The sequence below is a fragment of the Podarcis muralis genome, chromosome 7, assembly GCF_964188315.1.
Source record: "Podarcis muralis chromosome 7, rPodMur119.hap1.1, whole genome shotgun sequence".
Lineage (NCBI taxonomy): Eukaryota > Metazoa > Chordata > Lepidosauria > Squamata > Lacertidae > Podarcis > Podarcis muralis.
In genome coordinates, this window is record NC_135661.1 from 6,767,880 (window position 1) to 6,787,527 (window position 19,648).

The 19,648-nt window shown below is 49.5% G+C and overlaps 2 protein-coding genes and 1 pseudogene across 3 annotated transcripts in view; 2 read left to right on the forward strand and 1 right to left on the reverse strand.

Moving 5' to 3' along the window:
- The window catches only part of LOC114590105 (methylenetetrahydrofolate reductase (NADPH)-like), a 95,923-nt gene that overhangs the window by 27,379 nt on the left and 48,896 nt on the right, over positions 1–19,648 (reverse strand). The gene's annotated exons all lie outside the window — the stretch shown is intronic.
- LOC114590504 (uncharacterized) lies at positions 47–13,361 on the forward strand (the record flags this gene model as incomplete). Its single annotated transcript, XM_077930913.1, has 12 exons — positions 47–94; positions 9,388–9,455; positions 9,602–9,770; positions 10,837–10,978; positions 11,056–11,174; positions 11,288–11,437; positions 11,640–11,782; positions 11,936–12,050; positions 12,162–12,298; positions 12,471–12,590; positions 12,722–12,836; positions 13,104–13,361. Coding segments are annotated over 12 exons (1,500 nt in total), but the record flags the coding sequence as incomplete, so codon positions are not given.
- Positions 13,624–16,794, forward strand: LOC114590266 (uncharacterized; annotated as a pseudogene). Its single transcript, XR_003705004.2, has 6 exons — positions 13,624–13,869; positions 13,978–14,082; positions 14,201–14,306; positions 14,552–14,614; positions 14,861–15,043; positions 15,133–16,794. The product of XR_003705004.2 is annotated as an uncharacterized LOC114590266 (transcript).

Consider the following 19,648-nt stretch of genomic DNA (forward strand, 5'->3'; position numbering starts at 1 on the left):
AGCGGACCACCGTCCTGTGTCTCTTTGTAAGGGAGATTCCTGCTGACTACTGAAAGACGTTGAAACTATCCTATCTCTGTCTTTGTTCTTAGAAGTGAGTATCTTAGTTAGCTATATTAAACAATCTCTTTATTTTATCTGCCTGCAAGATACAAAAGATGTGCCTGCTTTTTAAGCATGTTAACTTTGTGTTTTTTTAATAAATTTTTAAAATAGAATCTTTTGTCTTATGTGCCAATCTGAGGGAAAATCGAAGTCCAACGCCTGACTACTTGGTTACGCTATACCTGATGAATTTCTGCCTGCAAGTTTGTGGAAGCAGCTTGCAGAGTGGGGCAACTGGTAACAAAGGAGCATAGTCTTTTCCCTTGGACTGTGCCTCCGGGTGCCCTGAGACGGAGTGGTGGCAGCATTACCATTTCTGTGGCGTTTTGTTTTGTCAAAAAGTAAATGGCTGCTGGCCTCCGTTCCAGAAACCTGACCCACATGGAGGGTAAGGGCAGGTGAGGGAGGGGCGAGTGGCCGGAGCCCCTTTACTACAACCTTGTTTCTAAATTTATTGTTTTGCATTGTTTTAATTGTCCGTTTTAACCATATTTGCACAGCAGTTTATAATAATGATAATGATAATAATAATTTATACCCCGCCCATCAGGCTGGGCTTCCCTAGCCACTCTGGGCGGCTTCCAAAAGAATATTAAAATACTGGATTGTTTCAAGAAGTGGCAGAGAGATATTTCTAGATTTGTCTGGTGTCAGCGTGCTTGTGTTGTTCACTTGTGTTCCTTTGGTGGTGAGAGAGGTTGGGGTTGGCCTAGGGTGTGATTGTTTGTTTGTGATTGGCTGTGGTGATCTTTGTTTTCGTGTGTGAGTGAGGTGGGTGGGTGTTTTGGATCAGGTTAGCCATATTGATTTGTATGCTGTTGGTGGATTATTGTCATTGTCTTGTTGGGCTGTGTATGTGATAAAGGGGAGCCATACCGGGGTGAAGGTGTCTTCTTCTGTTTGTCCCTGTGTCAGTTTCAGTTTATTAGTTAATTTTTCTAGTAGGGCTGTTTCCCATACTATTTGGTACCATTGGTCCATGCTTACTCCTGACAGGTCTCTCCAGTGTCTGGTCATGGTGTTTCTGGCTGCTGAAAGTAGGTGGGTTATGAGTTCTTTGTGGTGTAAATGGGCATTGTTGCGTGGGGAGTTCCCGCCCCCCACCAGGATAAATAAAGACACGAGACACCATAATTCAAGGTTAATTGGGTGAATTAGGCCACAACTTTATTGAATTCAGGAATGAGAGGCATTGGCTTAGGCATTGGTCCTAACGACTATCCGGCTCCAGCCCATTTGCTGGAGACACGGGGAAGGGTTAACCTTATATCGGGGGAGTCTCCTGCCGAGGCACGTCGACTAGGCGCTCCCCCGGGTCACCGCTCTGGGGCGTGCCTTTGGCCCTCACCTCCATAGGCTTCGGACAGGGCCACGCCCCCCGGAGCCCTTTAACGGACCACCCTTCAGTCACTGGGGGGAGGTGATGGTGTTCCTCCCCCCCCACATCCTCTTAACCCCTTCTTACCAATGCCTACCGCCAATGCCGAGAAGTTGTGACGAGTTGCTCGAGGTAGGCGAAAAACCAAAAGGCCAGAAATTGCCAATTGGGAAAAATTCCTACCATGCCCCTTGCGGTGACAGACCTAAGTCCATAGCAAAGTCAATGACCTACCTAAGCCTAGCTAAAGGGAGGGAGGGTGGGAAAACGTGGGGACGAGCCGGCGAAAAGAGGGCGAGCCCCCTCCGTGCCGGCCCTAAATAGGGCAGGCCATGCCCCCCCAGCCAGCCAGCTGATTGGCTGGCTGGGGGGGGGCAGACCCAACCGGGATTCCCCTGCTCTCGCGGGGGCTGGGACCAGCCCCCGCTCACGTGGGGTGGGCGTGAAGCCCGCAACCCCACCTCCTGGGCAGGCCGGAAGTGGCTTTGTCTTGGAAGATGTTTAGTAGGGCCAATTCTGGGGTCATGTCTTTGCTCAGGTGCACCACAGGTTGCCAACTTCTCTCATTGTCCCCTTGGAACAAAGCTTCTCCTAATCCTATTTGACTGGCATTGGTTTGCATTTCAAAAGGAGGTTGCTGGTCAGGGGCTAGAATCACCCACAAACTTACAAGGGCTTGTGTTAACAACTCAGCGGCTTGCTTGAATTGGTGTAAGAGCCATTCCAGTACACACTGGATTTCTGCTCCCAGGGATTTGATGTTTCCCAAGCCCAATCTAAATCCGAAATCACTCACTTCTCCTTGAGCAAACTGACATTTATACATTTTAATGGTCAGGTTTGCATCTTGCAATCTTGCAATCGGACCAAAGCTCTCTGCACATGCTTAAGGTGTTCTGGCCATGACTTAGAAAAAATTAACTCAACTTCTTCCAATCCCTCCCATCTCCCTCTGAGCATGGACAAAGGATTTTCTAGGAGCTTGCCAAAAGCTGGCTGGTCTGACACAAACTCTGGGCTCCTTGAGTAAATCTCAACCAAAATTCCTAACAGATTTTGAACACAGAGGTGGGGTAGGATGGAATCCCAATCAAACCTAAAAACACTTTTACTCATAACATAACCACACTGTTTCCTAGGACTAAAGTTCTGTAAAAGACCCACCAAATCCCATTTCTTCTCCACACAAACATTTGCATTACAAAACCTTTTTTGAAAAACAATAAACATATCGACTGGGTCTTTAAAGTCCTTGAGCTGTGGATAGAAAAACTCTTTTTCAGGCACAAAAGGGGTAAACTCTATTGTGCAAAGAGACTTTTCCGCAGTTTCTAAATGACCTAGGAGAGAGTGACCAAATCTCTGCTTTACTTCAAACGTGGCCAAATCTCCCACCATGGCAGAGGACTCAAAACTCTCCACAGCAGCTTGGCTGGGCTGAGCTGGCCCCCCCTTTCTCTTCTTGCCTCTCAGCTTTTGGCTGACAGGACACGCTTGCATCTTTCACAGTCTGCGTCGCTAGGGGGGTCGCTGCAAGCTGCTGGAAAGGAACTGTAGATTTCAAAACCCCTTCCCCCAAAGTCAGGTTTGCACAAACTTGGGGTTCAGGGACTGGAACAAAGCGATCCCCCATAAAATCCTGGGAGGGAACTGAATCAATAGTTGCAGATTGGGGAATTAAATTTCCACCACTAGGATTACTCTTCCGAAAATCGGACTGGTTCAGCTGGGACAAAACTAAGTCTTTTGGCAGTCACAATATCAGAGTCTATGCTTCGAAAGGAAGGCACAACAATTCGATGAAGGTGAACGCTGGGAGGTGTGCTAGATGCTGAGGTGGGCCAGTTAACACCAGGGGTGGGAGTGCGTATTAAGCCATCCTCTTCCCAACCGATTTCTCAGGAACAGCAGTCACAGCAGTTCCAGTGGTTTTGGGAGTTATAGCATCAGGCGCCCAACCTTCACCCCTCCCATCCGGGATAAGGCTTCCCTCAGCCCTCAAACCTTGAGGTGTTGTTCCCCAGTTTCCCATCCCCTGTACCTGGGTGGGTAAGACCTTGATGGAAAAAGAGTTCACCGCAAGTTGTTGTTGGTAAACCTTAAATCCCCAATCGTTCCCCACCAGGACAGGACTTTTGCACACTTCAGGATCATGTACTATAGTTAGGTGGTTTCCATAGTACCCCTTATACGATACTGGAACAATGGCAGTAGGTTGAAAAATCTCATTCACACCATAGGGGCTAATCTTTAAGGGTTTAGCCTGCATCTGTATGGGCAAAACCAAATCTCTGGGCACACTGGTAATGTCAGACCCAGTGTCTCGGAAAGAGTTCACAGCAATTCCGTTGATCTCAATGGGGGCTGTAAACTTTGAATTAGCCCACTTCACATCAGGCACACTTGGAGCAGCACCAGTACTCACAGGTCCCACAAGAACTGCACTTGAAGTGGCTACAGCTGGTTTGGAAGCTATAGCGTCAGGAGCTGCCCCACCCTTCCCCTCCGGGACCGGGCTTTCCCTAGTTCCTGATTTTTGCTGTTCCGCTTCCCAATCTTCTTCCGGTTGCTGGATCATGCGCACCGCAGGAGTCGAAGTCAAAACTGGAGGCTTCTTTTCACTTAATTGGGGGCAAACTGCTTTTATATGCCCCGGTTTCTTACAATAAAAGCACAGTCTGGAACTCATAGACAATTTAGCACGTTCCCCACCTGCTGTAGAGGAGTCTTTTGCAGGAGTAGGGGGACCCCTGCTTTGATCTTTAACGGGAGGGCCGGACCTCCCGCCAGAAGCTGAGGCTGCCAGTCTGTACCCACCGGCCGGTCCCCTGTTTACCAGATGAGAATGATTTAGTCTAAAAGATTCTGCGAATTCTGTGGCTTCCTCTAAAGATCGTGGACTTTGGTCAGCAACCAAACTCGCAATTTCTGGAGACAGGTGGCGCATAAGTTGCTCTATTAGGGGTCTGGGTAAAAGGCGGATCTACATGGATCCTCATGGATCCTCCACTTTTTTTAAAAATAACTCCAACAAACGCAGTGTCAAATCACACCTAGAAGGCACGCCTACAAACTGGACTATAAAAAACATGGATCCAACACCACAAAAATCACGGATCCACGGCTTCCTGGCCATACCGTGGACTAAAAGTGTGGTTTTGAAGCATGGATCTTCATGGATCCTCACACTTTTTGCATTGGGCCAACCCAAACTCACTGTCAAATCACATATCATAGCCAGCGGCACAGCCAACACCACAAAAAAAACTCGGATCCACGCCTGCCTGGCCATACCGTGGCCCAAAAACGTGGTTCCGAACCATGGATCCTCATGATTTTTGCAAAAGACCAGCCCAAAGTCACTATCAGATCAAACATCATGACCAGGGGCACAGCATCTACCACAAAAATCACTGATCCACGGCTTCCTGGCCATATCGTGGCCCAAAAACGTGGTTTCGAAGCACGGATCCTCATGGATCCTCACGCTTTTTGCATTAGGCCACACCTAAATTACTGTCAAATCACACATCATGGCCAGGGGCACAGCATCCACCACAAAAAACTGAGATCTACGGCTTCCTGGCCACTCCATGGCACAACAACGTGGTTTTGAATCACAGATCCTCATGGATCCTCACTCTTTTTGCATTGGGCCAACCAAAACTCACTGTCAAATCACATATCATAGCCAGGTTCACAGCCTGCACCACAAAAAACTCGGATCCACACCTGCCTGGCCATACTGTGGCCCCAAAACGTGGTACCGAAGCATGGATCCTCATGGATCCTCATGATTTTTGCACTGGATCAGCCCAAAGTCACCATCAGATCAAACATCCTGGGCATGGGCACAGCATCCACCACAAAAATTACGGATCCATGACTTCCTGGCCACTCCATGGCCCAAAAACGTGGTTCTGAACCACGGATCCTCATGGATCTTCACGCTTTTTACATTGGGCAACCCCAAACTCACTGTCAAATCACACTTCATGGCCAGGGGCACAGCCTGCAACACAAAAAATTGAGATCCACGGCTTCCTGGCCATACCGTGGCCCAAAACGTGGTTTCGAAGCACGGATCCTCACGCTTTTTGCATTGGGCCAACCCAAACTCACTGTCAAATCACACATCATATCCAGGGGCACAGCCTGCACCACAAAAAACTCAGATCCACGGCTTCCTGGCAACACCATGGACCAAAAACGTGGTTTTGAAGGTCGGATCCTCACGGATCCTAACGCTTTTTTCATTGGGCCAACCAAAACTCAACGGCAAATCACATATCATACCCAGGGGCACAGACTACACAACAAAAAACTCGGATCCACGGTTATCTGGCAACGCCATGGCCCAAGAACATGGTTTCGAAGCACGGATCCTCATGGATCCTCATTATTTTTGCACTAGATCAGCCCAAAGTCACCATCAGATCAAACATCATGGCCATGGGCACAGCATCCACCACAAAAATCACGGATCCACGGCTTCCTGGCCATACCGTGGACCAAAAATGTGGTTTTGAAGCATGGATCCTCATGGATCCTCACACTTTTTGCATTGGGCCAGCCCAAACTCACTGTCAAATCACACATCGTGTCCAGGGATACAACTTGCACCACAAAAAACTAGGATCCACAGCTTTCTGGTCATAACACGGCCCAAAAACGTGGTTTTGAAGCACGGATCCTCATGGATCCTCACACTTTTCGCATTGGGCCATCCCAAACACACCGTTAAATCACACATCATGTCCAGGGGCACAGCCTGCACCACAAAAATCATGGATCCATGGCTTCCTGGTCATACCACAGCTCAAAAACGTGGTTTCGAAGCACGGATCCTCATGGATCCTCATGCTTTTTGCATTGGGCCAACCCAAACTCCCTCTCAAATCACATATCATGTCCAGCGGCACAGCCAGCAACACAAAAATCACGGATCCACGGCTTCCTGGCGACACCGTAGCCCAAAAACGTGGTTTTGAAGCACGGATCCTCATGGATCCTCATGCTTTTCGCACTAGATCAGCCCAAACTCACCGTCAAATCACACATCATGCCCAGGGGCATAGCTTGCACCGCAAAAAACTCGGATCCATGGGTTCCTGGTCATACCATGGCCAAAAAACGTGCTTTTGAAGCACGGATCCGGTACTATACCAGCTGCACTGGCTCCCGGTGGAGTACAGGATCAGGTTTAAGGTGCTGATTTTAACCTTTAAAGCCCTATATGGCCTAGGACCCTCGTGCCTACGGGACCGCCTCTCCTGGTATGTCCCACAGAGAAATTTACGGTCTGCAAATAAAAACATCCTGAAGATCCCAGGCCACAGAGAGGTTAGGCTGGCCTCAATTAGAGCCAGGGCTTTCTCGGCTGTGGCCCCGATCTGGTGGAACGCTCTGTCACAAGAGACTAGGGCCCTGCAGGACCTGACATCTTTCTGCAGGGCCTGCAAGACAGAGCTGTTCCACCAGGCCTTTGGTCAGGGCGCAGCCTGACCCCCTCCTCTGGCAATCTGCACAGAATTTTGCTTAATGGTTGCCATCAATTTGATTTTAATTAATTTTATAATGAATGTTTTTAGAATGTTGGATTATTCTGTTTGTTGTTAGCCGCCCTGACCCCAGCTTTGGCTGGGGAGGGCGGGATATAAATAAAAATTTGTTATTGTTATTATTATTATTATTAAGTTCTTCAAAGCCACACACACCTTCGGCTGAAAGCCAAAGTTCAAAGTTCTGGGCCATTTTTGCAGAATACACAGCAATGCTGTCTGAGGGACAAGACTTATCCCCTTTTCAGAAAGCCCTCCGATAGTTCTCAGGAGGAAGTCCATGCCTTTGCATGACTAATTTTTTAAAGCGCTCATAGTCATGGATTTGGGATGAGGGGAGATGGCCCATCAATTCGGCTAGGTCTCCACAAATTAGGGAGCGCAAAATTGGCATGTACATTTTCAGGGACACCCCCATATCTCGGCAGGTTACTTCAAAAAGAGTCAGATAACTCAGAACATCAGTGGGGGGCTGATATTTCGGAAATGCCCCCCCCCCAGTTAAGGTTGCTCAAAGTTAGCCCCGGAGGAGACTGTCTGCCATTTTCTCCTCGTGATTGTAGTCATACCTTGGAACAGGATGTCGAGACGCTCATCCCTCCGGACGCAGGTGTTCCGCCGCTGCGTATACACGCGAGGGTCCAGGGAGAAATTCCTCCTCCTTCTCCGCCGCATACCATCGCACCGCTCCACCAGTTTCCCAAGCTCTTACTGGCGAGTAGACCCGTCCTGGGGTGGGGGAACGCCGTCTCACCGTTCTGCGAATGTCGCACGATGGACACTCTCGACGGTAGTCTCCCACAGACACTTCTTGCAGCTGCTGCGGCAGATCTTGATACTCATAAGCCATCCGGCTGACTCTCTGCCCCATAAGAATGGTTTTGCACCCACTCAACCGCATCGCCCTCTGAAAACTCCATCTCAAGTTTAGGCTCTGCATAAACAAGATAGTTCCCTCTAGGACGTGTGGAGGCCATCCCAGCTTCCACTTCCTCACAAGGTGACAAGGGGTGGTTAACTGGCGCGCCCCTCTCTCTCTCCAAGTTGCAGGACTCTTGCCCACCCTTCCAAACAGTTCTTAATTCGCTGGCATCCACCAGCTCTCTCTCCGACTCGGGATCTCCCGAAAACCAGGAGGCGGATTCCACTCTGGGACTTGGAGGTTGGGGGGGGGGGGTTGTCTCCGAAGGAAGGGAACTGCCTTCTCCACCCGGACCCCATTCGTCCACAGTTCGCAAAGTGTATTCCTGGGGAGCCCCGGCTTCCATAATTCCTGACTATCTCTATCCCCCCCAAAAATAAAACGCCTTAGTACACAAAAGATTCGTGCCAATTTAAAATCAAAGTGCCTTTCTGCAGGGAAGTTCCATCCCACCGCTGCCACCATGTAGTAAAGGGGCTCCTTTACTAATAATAAGAATAATAAAATTTATTTATACCCCGCCCTCCCCAGCCAAGACTGGGCTCAGGGTGGCTAACAACCAATAATAAAAAAACGTTGATTAAAATACAATTTAAAAGATTAAGATACAACATTAAAACATTAGGATGCAGCCTCTTCACGGGAGGGAAAAGGAAATAGAAAGAGGGGGAGGGAATCAAACTGATTCTAAGCCAAAGGTCAGGTGGAACAACTCTGTCTTACAGACCCTGCGGAAAGAAATCAGATCCTGCAGGGCCCTGGTCTCATGAGACAGAGCGTTCCACCAGGCCGGAGCCAGTGTTGAGAAGGCCCTGGCTCTGGTTGAGGCTAATCTGGTTGAGGCGGTCCCATAGGTACGAGGGTCCTAGGCTGTGAAGGGCTTTAAAGGTCAAGATTAGCACCTTAAATCTGACCCTGTACTCCACCGGGAGCCAGTGCAGCTGGAAAAGCGCTGGGTGAATATGCTCCCATGGCAGAGACCCTGTGAGGAGCCTCGCTGCAGCATTCTGCACCCGCTGGAGTTTCTGGGACAGATTCAAGGGCAGCCCCACGTAGAGCGAATTACAGTAGTCAAGCCTGGAGGTGACCGTTGCATGGATCACTGTGGCCAGGTTGGGGCGGGAAAGGTAAGGGACCAACTGCTTGATGAGGCGAAGGTGGAAAAATGTCACCTTGGCTATTGTAACCTGCGTCTCCATGGAAAGGGAGGTGTCAAGGATTACACCCAAACTCTTAACCGAAGGCTTAAATGAATAGAAGGATGAATAAGGTCTCTAAGGAAATGGAGGCCAGAGATTTTCAGTTTGTTTCCCAACCTACCTCGTCTGTGCTTTCCTGATGAACACAAAAACATGAATGGGTCTGATCCATTCTTCACATTCTGATGTTCCTGTTTCTCTTTTCTCTTTTCTCATGGACAGGGAATTGATTTTGATGAAGATCAAATATCGGAAATCGGCCTGGAAGATGGGGAGGATCTTCCTCCAAGGTAATCCTGTGCTAATCCCCTCCCCCATCATCAATTGCTTTAAAAAAAAAACCCAGTCCATTTCTATGGTGGTGGTGCTTGGGGTCTTTGAAGGATGGGAGGCAATAAACCCTTTTGACAAAAGTGCTACTCCTGTCTCCCCTCAGCATCCCAACCACAGCTTCTCTGGATGCGGCTGATCTTCCTCCTGAAAGCGGCAGCAGGGACCAGCTGAACAACAGACTTACGGATTTCGTCGCAACAATAAAGAGTGGGATGATCCGAAGGAAGGCGCTCCGAGATCTTTGCGCCTTCCTGCAGAAGATCCAGGAACATGTGAGTTGCGTGGCGAGTTCCCGCCTCCCCCACGGAAATAAAGACACAGGACACCAGTATTTTAGGTTAATGGGCAAAATTAGGCCACAACTTTATTGATTACAGGAATTGAGTGGTATTGGCTTAGGCACTGGTCCTATCGACTAACCGGCTTCAGCCTGATTGCTAGAAGACCGGCAAGGGTTAACCACCAGTAGGGGGAGTCCTGCTGATGTACATCAACTAGGAGCTCCCCCGGAGTCACCGCTCGGGGGCATGCCTTAGGCCCACACCTCCATAGGCTTCGGACAGGGCAACGCCCCACGGAATCCTTTACCGGACTACCCTTCGATATGGGGGAAGGTGATGGCGCTTCCTCCCCCCCACTCACCTGCATAACAATACCCTTACCAATGCCTAACCGCCAATGCCGAGGAAGTTGTGACGATTTGCTACGAGGTAGGCAAAAAGCCAAATGGCTGGTGCCAATTTGCCAAGTGGAAAAAATTCCTACCAGGCCCCTTGACGGCGACCAACCGAAGTCCATAGCAATGTCAAAGAGCCAAACCTAAAGGGTGGGAAAACCGGAGCAGCTGGGGCGCTGGGAGAAAGAGGGAAATCCTCAGCCGCGCCGGCCCTAAATAGCGCGGGCCACGCCTCCCAGGCCAGCCGATTGGCTGGCAAGGGAGATGACACGCCCGAGGATTCCCTGCTCTCGCGGGGGCTGCAAGCCAGCCCCGAGTACGTGGGGGGAGGGCATGAAGCCCACAACCCCACCTCCTCTCCAGCTCAGAAGTGGCTTTACTGAAGGGAAGCATTGCAACCATGCAGGGCTGTCAAGGCCTTCAGGCTGCTGCTTCTAGGCCCACCCTGCAAGGTGCCCAAGGGACGACCAGGCATCCCAGCACATACTCAATTTGGAGAACAGAGCTGGGCCATAGTGAGTAAAATGGCTGAGAAAAGAAGAAAAAAAGCAAACATTAGGAAAAGAGGGTTTAGGTTTAGGATGCTAAATGTTTTGGAATGTTTGGAATAAAAATGTTATAGGAAAAATGGTGATCAGTCCCTTCTCTGGGTTTCTTCTCAGCCATCGGCAGTGATTCATGCATGCTCCTATGGCCAACTGGTGGCGATTTCCTGCCTTTGTGCATTGGATCCGGACCCGGAGAGCAGGCAGTGGGCAGCAGAGGCTCTCTGCCATCTTCTGCCCATCCTGCGGCACAACGAAGGTAAGACTGGAAGAATGCATCCCAGCATGGGGTGGGGTGAGCAAGACCCAAACTAACCCTTTGGCTTTCCTTTGCAGAGACACTGGCAGGAACGTTAAGGAACCAAATGCTCATCATCGGAGCTGAGGAGGTCCTCGAATCCACCGGAGGACCGGTTCCTGGGCTGTTCGTGAATAACTGTTACTCTCTTGTCAGGGTAAGTCGCTGTCTCTCAAGCCACATGTTCTGGGTTCCGCAGAGGCAGCACCTGGGCTTTCTGCTCCCCAGCCCTGCCCTGTGGGCATCTCTGACCTTCCTCTCTCGCTTCAGGTCTTTGGCGCCTTTCTCCCTGCGGAGCAGCTCTTGGAGGCCATGTGCTTCCTGGCCAGAGACCTGGTTCTTGAGAGCAGCTTCGACCCCTTGGACATCTCCCACCTGCTGCAAGATTTCATCAAGCAGTTTGGCGGCACAAAAGTGAAGGTAAGGCGTCTTCAAAGGTAGGAGAGAAGAAGATTCTCCGCTTTGGTGTAGGGGAGGCAACCAATACTCCCCAGGACCCTGAGTGGTACCTTGGAAGGAAGAGGCTGTGGTGGCACAGGTCAAGGGTCCCTCTTTCAATGAGGGATGGAGACAGCCCCGCTTCCTTGTACTCTCCAAGCAACCCTCTCCTTTTCTCTGACAGGTGGAGGTGCTGCTGGAGGCCTTCTATAAGATCGCCCTGGGGCCTACAGTGCAAGGCAGGAACATGGCCGTCTTCGCGTTCTCCATCTTGGCGCACCACCACCTGGACCAAGTGGTGCAATATCTCCTCCAGTTTCCCTTCGGGTATGGAGCCCTCCAGGTTCTACTGGGCTAAGGGGGAGGTTGGCAAGCTGCAGGGCTTGCTCAGAAAGCCCTTGCTGCCATTTCCTCTCTCTGGAGCATGGCAGCAAGCAGAAGACTTGAATCTGACCATTGCTCTTGTTTTTGCATTCACAGAGACTGCGAGAGAGTATGGAAGGAGGTTTTACCATCGGCCGATCCAGAACAACTGCTCAATCTCATGGCCGAGCAGATTTACCAAAGCCCCTTGGCGGAATCTGCCACCCAAGTGGTAAGGACCAACCACCTGCTTTCTGGCTTCCTTCTTCCCAGGGTAATATCGAGGGGTTCCTGTATTCTGCAGAAAAGCAGAGAAAGTGACTTGCACCCCTCTCTCTTCCAGCAACATCTCACCAGCCTGTGGCACGCCATCCTCAGGATGGAGGACTACAAGGCAGCTGTGCGCTGGAACTTCCCACAGCTGCTGATCGCTCTCCTGGGGATGGTTGTCAACTTCCACTACTATCAGGAATTCCTCGGGTGAGTAGTGTGTTGCAAAGGGACCAATGGAGTCCTTTCCCCTTCAGCCTCGGGGGGTTTCCAGTCCAGCTTGGTTTTCCAAGGGAGGCTCTCCTTCAGGCGGCTGCTGGGGAAGGAATGTGAGTGTGTGCCAATGACCCTCCTGGTAAAACTGGCCTTGCTTTGGTTCCAGAGGGGCTAAGGAAGTTCTGCACCTCCTTCTTGGCACCACTGGAGAGCAAGTGGAGGCGGCCATCGTTGACCAACTTTTCTGCCGGGAGACTTTCAGCCAGGGGTTGTCTGCCATGGTGAGGTAAGAGGAAGAACGCGGTGACCTTCCCCAGTGGTCTGGCAAACGGAGCTGAAGGCACGGGATCGGACTGTGCCCGTTTGCTTCCTGCGGTGTCTTTCCCTTCCTTACCAAGATCTCCTTCTCCATTTCAGAGCCGTCGGAAAACAACGCTGGTGGATCTCTCCCATGGTGGAAAGCATCATCGCTGCTCTCGAGGACCAGGAATTTCCTGGGATGCCACAAGTCGCGGCAGCTATCTACATTGAGGTGAGGGGGACTGACGCGGGCGGAAATGGGTGCAGCAAGGAGGCCCTGGCTTGGTTTCTGCCGAGTGTTGGGCTACTTTGAGCCTAAGGTCTGTTGCCTGTTTTAGTGCTCCTCAGAGTAGACCCATTGGATTTGATGTACATGGCAAACTTTGGTCCATTCACTTCAGTGGGTTTGCTCTGTGCAGAATTGCAAATGGTGGGTAAAAGGAGAACCTGCCTCAGCCTCTTATCCCTGAAGGGTTTCTTTCTCTTTGGGCCTCTTTAGCTGCTCAGCTGCCGTCTGGAGGTCTATCCCTGTGAAGATACACTGGAGCAGCTCCTCAACTGGCTGGAACACGACTGCCTGGAAGTCCGGAAGCTCAGCGTCAGAGGGATATCCCTGCTTCTGGACTCTGACATGGCAAGTGATGCTCAGAGGAAGGGGGGGTACAGATCTTGATTCTAATCATGGCCCAGCACTCTTTTGCTGGCACAATACTGAAGGGCCTGTGCTAAAAGGCGTGAGGCCTTTCAGACCTTTGAAAAGATTCTCTCTTTTGTGTAGGACCCTTCGCTTCTGCGGCTCTTCCTGAGGGATTCCCTCTCTGATGTAGAAGCTGATGTCCTCCCAGAATTGATAGAGATGGTAGACCAAGCCTACCATTCCAGGGAGCTGGGAGAGGAAGACCTGGAGATGCTGGCGGCAACCTACTGCGGCCTGGCTGCCCATGTGAGTATGAGGGGAAACATGACACCACACCCAATGGAGGAGGAATGCTTTGGAAGAGGAAGGGTGGGGTTTAGACTGGCATGCAGCGGAGATGTTCTGGCTTCAGGAGGGTGTTCCTGATCTGATGAGAAACACAACTTCTGATATTTTCTGCCTATAGGAGGAAGCCTCCGTCCGGGAATCAGCCATCGAACATCTGGGGCTGCTTCGGGGCTGGGTGAGAGACCAAAGACTTCCCATTACAACAACAGAAGAGGAAGCCATTCACGAACTGGTTGTGGTCCTCATTCACCTCGAAGACGAGGACCTTGAAGTGGCCAAGGTGAGGGCCAAAGAGGTGGACTTATGCAGCAGGAGGGAGGGATTGTTCTCAGGAGCTTCCGAGACTATGTACCGCAATTTGTAACCCTCTTCTCTTCTTGTGTTGCAGGCCGCAAGGAGGGCTCTTTCCCATCTAGCCCCAGAAGTCAAGTGGTGGGCTCGTTCCAACAAATTTAGCCTCCACTTTGCTCTCCACCAGGCTGCCAAGCATATGGTAAGGTCCCTCTGCCTTTGTTGGCAGCTTTGCCCAGGCATGTCTTTGGGAGTGCAAGGCTCTTCTGCTGCGCTCTCAAGCCTCTCTGATGCCACTTCTCCTTTGTCTTTGCCCACAGAGCAAGACCTTCAGCAAGAAGATCCTTCGGAGTGCTGCCTTATCATGTACGCAGCCGTCTGCCAACAGCCTGCCAGCAGTCTCCAGGGTGGCAGCTCTGCTTCTGGGTAAGTCAAGCAACGTTCTTCCCTGGTAGGGATGGACAGAAACGTCTTGGTAACAATGGCAGGGAGGATGGACATGTCCCCAGGCCACCTGCTAGGTAGGCCTCCATCTGTGCCCAGATCTTGCTCTGAGTGCTCCGTGAGGGTGGAGGCCTCTAGAGCATACCTGTCCTCCTGCCAAGCTGCCTCTGTCTCCGCTTGCTTTGCACCAAGATGACGTCCCTTTTCTTGCCTCTTTCTCTCCCTAGGTCATCTGGCTTTCCGGGATGCCAGTTTCATCCACAATCAAGACATGGCATCCTATGGAACATGTGAGTGAGACGTACGGAGGGCAGGGAGGGATGCTTCTGCTGAGAAAGGTCTTCAGGGGAAGGCAAATTCTCAGATGTATGTTCAGGCAGAGGTGCCACAAGATGAACATGCAAAGAGAATTGGAATGTGACTTCACTGCTCTCTCTTACACACAAACACAGCTGACGGCTGTTTTCATATTGTTGATGGGTGGCTCTTTTCCTGTGCATCTCTGCCTTGCTCAACCTTTCTCCCTTGCCACTCAGGGCTGGAAGAGATGCAGCAGCACGAGGAAGAAGAGCTTAGGCAGACAGGGAGGAGCTGCCTGAACATCGTGCAGCGGGCCTATAGACATCGGAGGGAAGGCAGGGTCCAGCGCTTTTTGAGGAGGCTGCTCCACTGCGTTCACAGGGAACCTTACCCACAGGACTTCCTGAGCTGCATGCCAGGTGAGTGAGGCATCTGGTGGGCTATTGAGACATCTGGTGGGCTGTTTGGATGGGGCGTTTCTCAACGAGCCCCTTTCTCCTCCTGACAGAACATCCGGAGTAGCGCCAAGGCAACGTGGACACCAGAGTTGTGCTGCAGAGATACCATCTTCTGCTCTCCGCAGGATCCAGTCTGGACCAGCGCCAGGAACATCAACACCATCAGGATCGACCAAGAGGAGTGGCGCTGCCCTCACGACCCTCCGTACACAGCGGTAGGAAACCTTTTTGTTGTTGTGTTTCTTGTTGATGTTGTTTTTGATTGTTGATTTTATTCATTTTGAATCTCAGGGTGGTTCACAACACCAAGTATATGAAGCACAAAATAAATAATAAGAATAATCACTGCACAAAATTCATAATAAAAATATCAGAACATAATATAAATTAAAATAATAAAAACATACTAAAAATAGCCACAAGACCAATGTATGCACACTAATAAACAATACAAGAGCCCTGAAACAACACTCCAGCCCACAAATACAAAATCTAAATCAACGTAACACATTTAACAACCATTTAAAACAACCCCACCTTCTTGAAGAAGGCTGATATATTAGATTTAGGTTGGAATACGAGGTTTGGATGGCACGCCTACCTAACATACAACAAAGTGGCAGTGCCACTTTTTGGGGGGGGTTGGATTTTGGGTTGGGGTGTTTGGGATTCAAGGACTTGGTTCTGGGTTTTAATTTCTGTGTGGTGGGTGGCTGGGTGCTTTTGAATTTTTTGGATTTGAAGCACATCACTGATTTCTTTTTCTTTTTCTGAGTTTACGAAGGTAAGAGCTGTGCTGCCATGGGACCCAAGAAGACTGCTGCTGCGGTGGCCGGCGAGAGGAAGAAGGAGAAGGTGACGCTGGAAATGAAGAAGGAGATCATCCGGAAGCACGACGGCGGAATGCGTGTGATGGACATCGCCAGGGAGTACGGGAGGAATCCATCAACCATCGGGACCATCCTGAAGATGAGGGAGAAGATCCTGGCGACTGATGCAGCCAAGGGAGTCACCAGGATCGTGAAGAACCGCCCAGCTGTTCTGGAGGAGGTCGAGAAGTTGCTGCTCATCTGGATAGAACAGAAGCAGCGTGCAGGGGACACAGTGTCTGAGGCCGTCATTTGTGAGAAGGCCAAGGCCTTGCACGCTGACCTCATCCGGGAACAACCAGGAACCTCAGGCGAGCCAGAAGTCTTCAAGGCAAGCAGAGGTTGGTTTGAATGGTTCAAGACAAGATCTGGCATCCACAGCGTGGTCAGGCATGGAGAGGCTGCCAGTTCTGATGTTCCTGCGGCTGAAGACTTTGCAGCGGAGTTCCTGGAGGTTGTGTCCTCCAAAGAACTGAGGGACATTTGTCAGAAGTGGAAAGATGTGCAGGCTTTTGCACAGTGGCACCACCCTGACAAGGACCTGACACGTGACCTTGCGAACACTTTTGATACGAGGGTCATGTCGTCTTTCAGGGAGGTGCTGAAAAGGCGGATGAAGCAGCAGACTATGGCCAGGTTCTTGAGCAAGAAGCAAAGAGTGGAAGAGGAGCCTTCTTCGAGTGGTCCCCCAGAGTCTTAGAAAATGTACTGTACACTTTGTTGATTTTTAAATGTTTTTCTGTCATGTTTATAAAGTTAATTTATTTTCCCTTCAATTTTTGAACTGCTCTTTACAGTATGTGTGACTTTAAAGAGCAGTTAATAAACTGTTGTTGTACCAAATTTGGCTTTGTTTGGACTTTTTTTGACCATAGGAACGCATTAATTGATTTTCAATGCATTCCTATGGGATTTCGTGATTCGCAAGACGAAAAATTCGCTAGACGACAAACTTGCGGAACGAATTAATTTCGTCTTGCGGGGCACCACTGCAGTAAGAATTTCATTATACAAGGTCTGGGATAAGTACTACAGACTATTAGAGCCCAAAATACCCTGGTGGGCATCCCCAGTGGAGATGATAACGGTAAAAAAGACAAACATGGGCACAAATTGGGCAACTTACCAACAATTAATAAAGGTAGAACAGGGCCAATTAAAAATCAAATTGTATGAAGAAATTAAACAGTATTGTAACGGCTGGATTCAATATCACCAAATAGTGCATATACTTAATCAGGATAAGAAAATTGGTTTTGGAGAAAAGAAGTCATTCTTACAAAAGGAATTAGTACAAATTAATAAAAAGACCCTATCTAGGATGTATGATCTACTTTTGGAATGGGAACTCAAGGATGAGATGCTAAAGGACGTTATGATAAAGTGGGCGCAGGATTTTGGCCACAACATAATGTTAGCTGTGGAAATTTGACATCAAGTTCACAGCATGTTATACAATAAGGGAGAATCTAATGAAAATGATCTACCGGTGGTACCTAACCCCTGCCCCATGGAATCGGCAAAAATCTATAAGCAAAAAACCAATGTGTGCTGGAGATGTAACACCGAGATAGGAACAATGTACCATATATGGTGGGGTGTAAGGAGATAAAAAGCTTTTGGAACAAAGTTCATGAAGAAATCATTAAGGTTTTTAAAAAATCATTCAACAAGAAACCAGAAGCGTATGTTGCAAGCATAAAATTTTGATTCTTAAGATTTTAGGCACTTCTAGCCTTAACAATTTAAGCATTATTATTATCAGTATTTATGGTTATACATAAAAGGTAAAGGTAAAACTCTTCCAGGTGGCCTTGCCACATTCCCCCCTTTCAAGCTTAGAAACAAGTCACAGTTGTTTCTCCAGCTTGACTCTCATGTTGAACCCCGGTATAGACAACTGTGTCTCTCAAGGGGATCTCTTCAGGGGGCATTTCATGAATTAGTCAAGCATACTCATGCTCTTCTTCTGCCGGGGGGGGGGGCAGGGCTCGTTATATGGCCATGATGTGGGTTTTAGTGAGATTCTTAATGCTTTGGGCCACCATTCCTCTGACTAGAGATATGCAGCAAGGGGTGATGCAAAGAAGTATTAAGAAGACTAATCCTCCTACCGCAATGGCGGTCAAAAGGCTCTGTAACCATCCTACTCCTGGGACCCAAGACCACATCCATTCCCAAGGATTCTGACTGGGTTGGTTATCATTTATAAGGGCCTGTAAATTTGGCAACTCGTCCTCAATAGTGTTGTTGAGGTCATGAAACTTCACTCTGCAGTTGCCTTCCGGGACTATTTTACAAAAACCTCCTGATTTGGCAAGGAGATAGTCAAGAGCAAGTCTATTAGCTGCTGCTATCTGGTTCAAATCCTCAATCTCGGACTGCAACTGTCGGAGGATATCTGTAGTGGCATTGATGGTTTTCTCCAACCTGCATGTTAGGGCAAATAGTGCTTCACGATTTTGTTCAGCCACAACTCCCAGATGTATGCCGATGGTGAGGATGCTAACGAAGCCTCCACCAACAGCACCCACAGAGCGGGCCAGGAAAATCTCATCACTGCACTGTTCCCCTTGGACTTCTCTCCTCTTTCTGTTTCTAAGAGAGGGTAGAGGAAGAAAAGCCTCCACAGTCACAGGGAAAGTAAAGGCACCTATTCCCACACACTGATAATTACCAGGGTGGTAATCAGTGGTTAGTCCATTATACAAGAACCAAAGATTGGGGTCCTTGATCAGCCAGCCAGAACAGATGGATCCCTGTCCGGTGAAGTTGACTGTATATTGGGGAAAGTATGGATACAGATCTGAGGATGTGGTGTTGCTTTGGTAAGAGGCGTTGAAGCAACCCCACAACCAAAACTTAGCAGTGCACTGTGTGTAATTTCCCAGCCAACCTTTATGTTGGTGGTGCTGGACATGCGGCCAACCTTTGCATTTGGTGTTCCATGATCCAGAGGCATAACAACAAAAGCACAAGCCCTGGGTGGTTCTGGAGAACCGGAAATATCGGTAGGAGGTATCATTCATTTCAGAAGGAGGTGTCGCGAAAAGGCCACTTTGATTATAGAGCAGGCCTGCCAAGACAATGTCAGGGTCCCTGATTAGTCCTGGGATGAGGGACATGTCAGCTACCTTTCTAGGGTGTTCATAATAAAGGGTGACATTTTCTCCATATATTTGAAACATCTGCTTAGCATTCTTGACAAAAACATTTTCTTTGGGTTCAAGGAGCACAAGGATATCAACAATTCCTCCTGGGTAGTAAAAGAAGATAAGAAGGAGAACAGTTATTATTACTGTAAGAAGAACTGGAGGTAACCAAGACGACAGCATACCTGGAGAGTGAGCCAACCTTCCGTTGAGAGAGAGAGAGAGACTGGACACGAGAGAGAGACTGGATTTGTTCTGATGTACTCTGTCCTCCCGTTTGTACTAAGTCTGCTCTTATTTCTGTGGCACCGTATTTTTCGCCCTATGGGACACACTTTTTCCCCTCCAAAAATGAAGGGGAAATGTGTGTGCGTCCTATAGGGCGTATGCAGGGTTTCGCTGAAGCCTGGAGAGCGAGAGGCGTCGGTGCGCACCGACGCCTCTCGCTCTCCAGGCTCCAGGAAGCTATCCGCAAGCCTTGCACGCCCGGGGGGAGTTCCCCTAGGCGTGCAAGGCTTGCAGAGGCGGGAGCCTGCAGCGCGGAG